At 41.6% G+C, this 8516-nt stretch overlaps 1 protein-coding gene across 1 annotated transcript; it reads right to left on the reverse strand.

Annotated features, from left to right (window-relative positions):
- Nucleotides 1–2264: 2264 nt before the first annotated feature.
- On the reverse strand, nucleotides 2265–5108 carry RPL36A (ribosomal protein L36a). The gene is made up of 5 exons (XM_008584672.1): nucleotides 4956–5108; nucleotides 4424–4529; nucleotides 4149–4216; nucleotides 2721–2843; nucleotides 2265–2416 (listed from the first exon to the last, which is right to left on the reverse strand). Exons 1-5 carry the CDS (start codon nucleotides 5064–5066, stop codon nucleotides 2396–2398), a joined length of 429 nt encoding a protein of 142 aa, XP_008582894.1. The 5' UTR covers nucleotides 5067–5108; the 3' UTR covers nucleotides 2265–2395.
- Between the last annotated feature and the right edge of the window lie 3408 nt (nucleotides 5109–8516).

The following is an 8516-nucleotide window of genomic DNA, read 5'->3' on the forward strand; positions in this document are numbered from 1 at the left end:
AATTTGCACATTCTAATTCCCTACTTTTCCTACAATTAGTTTGCCTGAGAACAAACCTATAGTCAAGGCTTCAAGCCTGCTCCTTTACCACCTTTCTTTTACAATTACCCTTTTCCCACACAAGCAAAAACATAAAGGTAGGCACTTAACCCATCCTAAATGCCCAACAGTACCAAAAGATCCACTCCAAACACAAAGTGCATGTTGGAATAATTCTTTTGCCTGTCAGATACTTACCAATTATTTTAACTAAAATTGGAGGACTAATATTGTCAGTTGATAAAAACTGGAATGAAATTGTTAAACAGACTTACTCATCCACGGACACAAACTAATTTGGAAGAAAACTGCTCCACTTTATTGAGATGCACTTCCAGTTATTAAAATGTGGTTGGTGGGAATGTAAATGAGTGCACCTATTATGGAAAACAGTATGGAGGTTTCTCAAAGAAGTACAAATAGATCTGCCAGATGATCCAGCAATCTCATTACTGGAATATATATCCAAAGGAATGGAAATCCTGTCAAAGGGATACTTGCACTCCCATGTTCATCTCGGCTCTATTCACAATAGCCAAAATGGAACTGATCTCAATGTCCATCAACAGATGACTGGATAAAGAAAACATGGTATATATACACAATGGAGCATTATACAATGTAATACTCAGCCATAAAAAAAAAAAGAGATTCTGCCATTTGCAGCAACATGGATGAGTCTGGAGAAAATTGTTAAATGAAATAAGTCAGGCACAGAAATACCCCATGTTCTCATTCATGTGGAAGCTAAAATAGTTGATGTCATGAAAGCAGAGAATAGAATAGTGGCTACTAGAGACTGGTGAGGGGAGGGGGAGGGAGGAAGGGATGGGGAGAGGGTGGTCAATGGAAACAAAATTGTATATAACTTCAAGTAGGTAGAGATGATTTTGCATGTTCCTAACATAAAGATGTGACATGTTTGAGGTGATGGATATACTAATTACTGATATGATTATTGCACACTGTATAAATGTACCCAAATATCCTGTACTACATATATACATTTATCATGGGTGAATTTAAAAATCAAAAGAATAATTTCAGAAACAGGTTACCAGAAAATGGGGGTAATAACAAGAAGTTATTGCTTAATGGGTACAGTTTATGTTTAGGATGATGAAAAAGTTTTGGAAATAGAGGTGGTCACACAGCTTTGTGAATGTAATTCCACGGACTTGTATGTTTGAATGGTTAAAATGGCAAACCTTACGTTAACATATATTTTACCACAATAAAAAAATGGTTCTTATAAAAGTAGAGTTTAATAAGTTACCAGAAGCTGGGAAAGGAAGGGGAAGTGGTGGGTTAATGGGTACAAAGTTCTAGGTAGACAGGAAGAATAAGTTCTGGTGTTCCAGGCTGACTAGAGCTAATAATATTATATTGTATATTTTGAAATAGACAAGAGGATCTTGATTGTAATCACTACAAAGAAAAAAATGTTCAGGGGATGGATATGCTATCTAAGTGAATCATGGTACAATATATGCATGTACTGGAACAATCCATCGTACTCCACAAATATGTACAATCAAAATTTTAAATAAAAAAAATACAAGTAGCGTATTTGTTTCACCATACAGTTTTGCTACAGAACTACAAAGAGCTGAACATCAATAAGACTGAAGTGTAAGGGGCAAAGAAAAGATGTATAATTTGCAACAGTTAAGAGGCATTTTTAAAAAAAAAATGGATATTGGTGCTGATAACACCAAGGTCCAAGGTTTGATCCTTGTACTGGCCAGCCACCAAAACAAAGATAGAATATCCCACCAGTTAAGATTCCACTGGGGAGTTCAATACACCAGAAATCAGTCTTTGCAGTTATTTCAACATGATAAATAACTTTGTCTCTACTTTAAAATGTCAGGGGACATGTCTCAACATTTAAGGATAATAATGGGGTCAGTCTGAAGACAATACATATTATAGTGTACTGTGCCTAGATAACAGGGCCAAAATTCCCTATTAAATGACATAAGTACCAAAGGTATGTGAGAGATTAACTCTCAGTAAACCTTATATCCACTATGGATGTTACTGACTTCCCCCCATTAGTCTCTATTTGTGTAACACGAAAACCACTAGCCTTTGCTTTTTAACAGCAAATGGGATCTCCTGAAGCCCCAAGCAATTAAAATGCCAAATTAGATAATTACATTTGATGGGAGCTCAACCAGTCAGATTCAATCCCAAACAAGTAGTACCCAGAAGAACCATGATGCATAAATGTCCCAAGGGAAATTTTATTGATGGCTCTAGTTTATTCCCTCCCAAAAGACCAATTGTAACCAAATGAAGTGAACATAACCTCAAGACTTTATCGTCTTCACAATAAAACAAATGATGAAGCTTAGAATTGGATCACTTGGCCCTGTAATAGAACAGAAAAAAAAAACGTTATGTATTTTGTGAAGCTCTGCTCCATCAAAAACATTATCTATTCCTAAAGAGATCATAATGCTATATTTATAGTCTCTTAATTCTTCCTTTCATACTTAAAGCAAAACCAATACCAAATACCTTACACCCTCATTTATGGATCTAGTTATTTTTTGAGAGGACTACCCCTGATCACTATGCCACAATAAAATGAGCAGGCAGAAAAAATGTTCGCCTTTCCAAATATAATTAAGCCACATAGGAAAGATTGTATCTTCTACCCATAATTATATTACCTTTCTCTTCTTATCTCCTCCCAGTTCAAAATGCTTGCATCTCTTAATAGCCAGCATTCTCTTAGATCTGCAGTTAGGCTCAACACACTCAAGCCTCAGCACAATCTTCTTCGTAGTTTTAGCCTAGAAAAAAATTAAGTCAAACCCTTCATAAATCACAGAAAACCACTTTCTTCAAAAATACAGACGTACTACTTAAAGCAAAGCTTTGCAAATGATAGTTGTCACAATTGGTCTTCAGCTATAGGAGAAAATGACCTACAAATCAGTGAATTTAAGAGAACGTGTATTAATAGAAAAGGTGGCAGGTAATCCAATCTCCACTCAGATCAAACATCCTAGAGAGCTTCCTATCAAATATGCACTCATCACGCCACCTTGAAATTGTGGCCTTTGAAAAGCTCTGCATAGCTCTTAGGTATTTCACACAATCAAAAGTGGGTCAACCAACTCCATGCATCTATGAAATCAACACAAAATAAACTTTCACAATTAAATAGTGCTAATTATTACTAAAATCTACTGTCAGTTCTAAGACTACCTATAGTTATGTCTAGAGTTTTTGTGCATTCAGCTGAATTAACTCAAGCTACACTCCTAATACTCAAGTTCTTAAGCCTGCCCCTTTAGTCAAAGTTCTGCTACTGCTAGTTTATAGTTCTCAAAAAGCCAAAACCTAGTTAGAATCTCCCCAAACACAAGTTACCCAAATGTGAAAAGGTACCCAAGCATTCCTTTTACCACCCTGAGATCAAACCATTTAATAACACCCAAATGAACACTGAAGTCATTCCTTAAGACTTTCTGGAACCAGGCTGGATGAGGAGCAAAGTGCCAAAAGAAATGCTGTGCTGGAGGGAATGCTATGTTCCAAGCACAGTGCTAATTACTTTAAGTGCTAGCCAAATCACCTAGGGTGGGACAGAAATTCATTCAGCTTGAGAATAATAAAAAGAATTCAGGAGGCCAGTGGAAGGCCTAAATAGCTATTCTAAAGAGTTTTAAAACTTCATGAGATAAGCAGCAGACTGACTGCAGGCTTCTGTGCTGAGAAGCAAAATAACAGAATAATTCTTACTTCAACCAAGAGCTGAGGAGTCAGACAGGATGACAAATAAGGAACAAGGCAAATGAAAGGATTTACCAGTGTACACACACTTCAGTTCTTAGGAAAGCAGGACACATTCCTTGATTTTCCCTTTTCAGAAAGGAAGGATAACTTTAAAACACTGAAATGGTCCAGTATTGTAGACTAAAGTCAGACCTGGGTTGCACTCCCAGCTCCACTAGATCTGTCAGCGCAGGAAATTGCAGTAACCTCACTGAGATGAACACTATACCTATACCGTGAAGTGCGTGGACTAGAGACGTCAAACTCAAGATCCTTACCACAAGTGAGAAACATGTCAAATGGTAGTTATCACTAACCTTTTTCCGGAAAATCGGCTTAGTCTGCCCACCATAGCCACTCTGCTTCCTGTCATAACGCCGCTTTCCTGCGAAAACGAAAAATCATTTGTTATGTACATCAAAGATCATGAATCACAATAGCCGCACAGAAAAGTCGTCTTCTGGATTTTATGTTGGGCTTCTCAGCAGATATATTAACACCTGGGGGGAAGGATGGGTGGAGACCTGGACTCATACATCACACTACTACACAAATGCCACATTAAAACCAAATAATGCAGAAGCCACCTTACCCTGTGCATACAGAGAATCCTTGCCCTTCTTGTACTGTGTCACTTTGTGGGGTTGGTGCTTGCCACACTTCTTACAGAAAGTCCGGCGAGTTTTAGGAACATTCACCTAGTAAATAAACCGTTCTGAACGTGCGGTGTTATCCGACCACAATGGCACATCGCCCTACCTGACCTAGCTCAAGCTGAGGCACTCCACGTGGACTGGACTCTAACTCCTCGCTAACGCATGACACCAAGCAGCTCTGACTACAAGGTGGTCCAGCCCCATGTGCTTCAAGCAGAGCGCCCTCCGTCGAGCCCCAAAGAGGGAAGAGATCTTACTAACTCCACCCCCGGCTAAGTCTACCTCTTGGATTCCATCACTTCAATTCCTGGCCCCGGAGCCCGGTCCCTTCGGGGTCGATCCCGATAACACTAGATTCTTTGATACATTGAGTCAACGCAAGGGCCTGGATCCATCCTGGGAAAGCACCATAGACGCGGGGGGGAAGATTAAGCTGGATGTTACCGGACCCCCACCCCAAAATCTTACCATGCTTGCGAGAGCGCTATGGTCACGAAAAGAAAGAAGCCGGCCCGGAAACGGAAGTATATAGGAGGTTCCCGGTCGCACTTCCTCATGGGAGTCGGTGGGAGACACCATAGAGTCTGAGGCTTGGTGCACAGCGCCCTCTGGCAGCTGAGAGGACTCAATTCGGAGCCGAGAGCGGGAACTTAGGGAAGAGCTCTGCCTAAAGGCTGGTCCACGCTCCTCGACTTCTTCCCGCCTCCCAGCTTTGCAGCTTTTCATTACTTCATCTCTTTTGGCGGAGGCTACTAGTTGCGTTAAGTGAAGGGAGCAGTGCTCTTTCTAGACCCTCTGGCCTCCCTTTCCCTGAGGGAAGCCGGGACTACGGTCGAGTGGAGGCGTCCTCCACCTCGACATGCCTGTTCCACCTCAAGGAAGCTGGGAACATCTTTCGCAGCGAATTGCTGGTTCGGTGAAGGCGTGGAGGGAGCCAACTGTTCCAGTTCGTCTATCACATTGGCCAGTTGGACCATTCAACAAATGTTTATTGCGTGCCTATTATGTGTAGGTCCTATTCTAAGGGAGGGACACAGCCTAATACGCTCGTCAACGTACAATTACGGGCTAGGTACTTTGAAGAAGGGAACAATGATCAACATTAAAGCAGCACCCCTTTGTTGAGGGAATAAGTTGGCTGCTCTAGGTTCTGAAAAGTGACGATGAAATTGTTCAGCTCCTGCAACAGCAGTAAGCCCAGGGCTGGCCGGTTACTCAGCTGGTTAGAGCACAGTGTTTGTAACACCAAGGTCAAGGGTTCAGGTCCCAATTAATGAATTAAATGAATATTTTGAAGGCTAAGAAATAGAAGGTATCCAGCAGCTCTTCCCTTCCCTGAATGGCAGAAGGCATGGACTAGGTTTCAAGGGAGTCCAGCAGAGAAAGACTGCAGGATGCTAAGCATTTTTAATGGATTGTCTCGTACAATTCTCACAGTAATTCTAGGAGGTAGGTGGTATTATTACTCCCATTTTACAGATGAGGAAATTGAGGCCATGGAATGTTAAACGATTTGCCCAGGGTTAGCTGGTATTTAGGGGATGGAGGAAACAAACCCAGGTAGTTTGACTCCAGAGCCTGGGTTCCTTTATCATCATAGAATACTGCTGTTGTGGCCTGCTAATTATAATAGCTAATAATTATGGAACACTTATTATATGCCAGACATTCTCCTAACCAACTTACATGCTACCTCTTTTAATCCTGATGGCAACACCAGGAGATATGTACCATTACTAGTATTTAACAAGTGAGGAAACTGAGGCACAAGAGATGTTAAATTCTCTTACCCAAAGTAGCACAGGAGGTTATTTTGTGGAGCTGGAATTTGATCCTAACACCACAGCGTTGCACTTAACCACTACTCTTGCAGAGGCATCTGCAGAGTAAAGGATTGTGAGGAGAGAAAATTGGGCTGGGACACAGGAGGAGATAGCAGTGAATTAGAGGCTAAGGAACTATGACTGTCCAAGGTATCCTGCTTGCATGACCCTCCAGGAACACCCATGGGCCCTGAGCTGACTCTCTGATCACCCCCTTTTTTGTTGGGTGGCCTCTGGGAATGAGATAATAAAAACATTACCACTATGTACTACATTTCCTAAAAGTTTCTTTGCCAGACTGCCAGCCTGTAGTCTCACAGAATTTTCTTTTTCTCTCCAGACTCTAAGCAATCTCGCTGGCCTCTGGGGAGTTTCTAAAGGTTTTTAGTGTTAGTAATGGGGAAATATGAAGACAGTAAACATGGTCCCTCTTCATCTAATCAATCTTAGTTGTTTCTATCATTCCTCATATGACATAGCTTTGGGGGTTTTTGTTTGCTTTTGTTTGTTTATTTTAAAGTATTTAATTGGCAAAAGTATATATATTCAAGATGTAAAACATGATGATTTGATATACATATACATTGTGTAATGATTACCATAGTCAAATTAATTAGGACATCCATCACCACCCATGGTTACCATTTGGGGGGGTGCTGAGGACACTTAAAATTTGCTCTTGTCAAATTTCAAGTAAACAATGCAGTATTATTAACTATGATCACCATGCTGTACATGAGATCCCCAGAACTTAGGCCTCTTAAAACTGAAAGTTTGTCAACCAATCCTGATCTCTGTTTTGGATATGCTCCTGCTCATTAATTTCCCCTTCTAAGACAAGGCACTCAGCACTCAATGCAGGGCTCTAGGTGTGGACTGGCCTTGCATAGTAGGGGGCACATTCACTTTCTTCTGTCACCTTGGCTTTTCTGGCAGCCATGTTACTGACGTGACATTTCTCTCAATTACTATCAGCAAAAACCCCTGAACCATTTTCACAAATGCTACTGCTACCCCACTTTCACCTGGAGTCATTTGAAGTTCAAAGTTGGAGCCCCGTTATGGGCTATCACCTTTAGCCTTGGTTACATTTTGTTGAATTTAGCTTCTCACACCAGATGATCAAGATCTTTTTGGAAACAAATTGCCCTGCTTCTGTCATCCAATCTAGCTCACATAGCCTTGCACTAGTCACTTTCAGGTGACTAATTAGCTAAGCTACTTTCTATATCTTCCTCAAGGGTCATGAATAAAAATGTTGAAAAGGATAGCTCTAAGAACAGAACTCTATATTACACTGGGAATCTTCTGAGGTGACACTCGGCCATTCATTTGCACAATTTGAGTACAGTCCTTCTGTCAGTAGGGACAAGTGTGCTAGGGGAGTGGTCATGGGCAGAGAGTTAAGAAGAGCCTGGGTTTACTTTCCCCTTTCCCTGGTCCCCCTCTCTATTGTCTAGATCTGTTGTATGCCTATCAACTCCTAGTTCCCACCCCAAGGTGGACCTTGAGAAGGGACAGGACATGTGACAACAAGCAGCATCTGACTGAAGAAAAGGGGAGGAAAGGTGAGTGCCTGTGGCCAACTCTCAGGCAGGTGACTAGAGCAGCTATTGGAGGTGACTAGTTAAAGGGTATAAGTTATCAGTAAAATAGGGAGAGCATGCAACACTTGCTGTCCACCTGTCTTGTGCAGATGTGAGGATTAACCACTCTACCATCCTACGAATGCTTTTATAAATTTAAAACAAAAAATCCTGTTTCCTTAAAATTTCAGAACAACTTGTAGTGCTATCTGGGATCTGTTTCTACATTAGGACACAGAGCCTGGGCATAAGGAAATATGGGAGTGCCCGATGCGTTGAGGTGGGCAAGCAGATCAGCCACCAGGGGCTCAGCCTGGTGTGGTCCGCAGCCGATACTGGCTGCATTCTCTAGGAGAATCCTTGGGGAGAAGATTGCAGCTGGAACATAAGCTACGAAGCCACTGAGGAAACATCCAGCCTTCAAGTAACACACCTAGTCTGGTTTACTGATTTACAGGATTAAAGAGAAACTTATAAATTGAGTTAATGCCTGAGGCTGAATCTTAAATGGAGAAAATCAACATCCAGGGCCGGCCCGGTGGCACACTGCTACAGTGCGCCGCTTGGGAGCACGGTGGCGCTCCCGCCGAGGGTTCGGATCCCACATACAGACCGGTTCC

The sequence above is a fragment of the Galeopterus variegatus genome, unplaced genomic scaffold (genome assembly GCF_000696425.1).
Source record: "Galeopterus variegatus unplaced genomic scaffold, G_variegatus-3.0.2 Scaffold3332, whole genome shotgun sequence".
Taxonomy (NCBI): Eukaryota; Metazoa; Chordata; class Mammalia; order Dermoptera; family Cynocephalidae; genus Galeopterus; species Galeopterus variegatus.

Coding starts and splice junctions, on each gene's coding strand:
- RPL36A (XM_008584672.1), bottom strand. CDS start 5,066: ATGGTGTCTCCCACCGACTCCCATGAGGAAGTGCGACCGGGAACCTCC. Junction 4,530..4,955: donor ATAGCGCTCTCGCAAGCATG/GTAAGATTTTGG, acceptor TTTATTTACTAG/GTGAATGTTCCTAAAACTCG. Junction 2,417..2,720: donor GAGGAGATAAGAAGAGAAAG/GTAATATAATTA, acceptor GTTCTATTACAG/GGCCAAGTGATCCAATTCTA.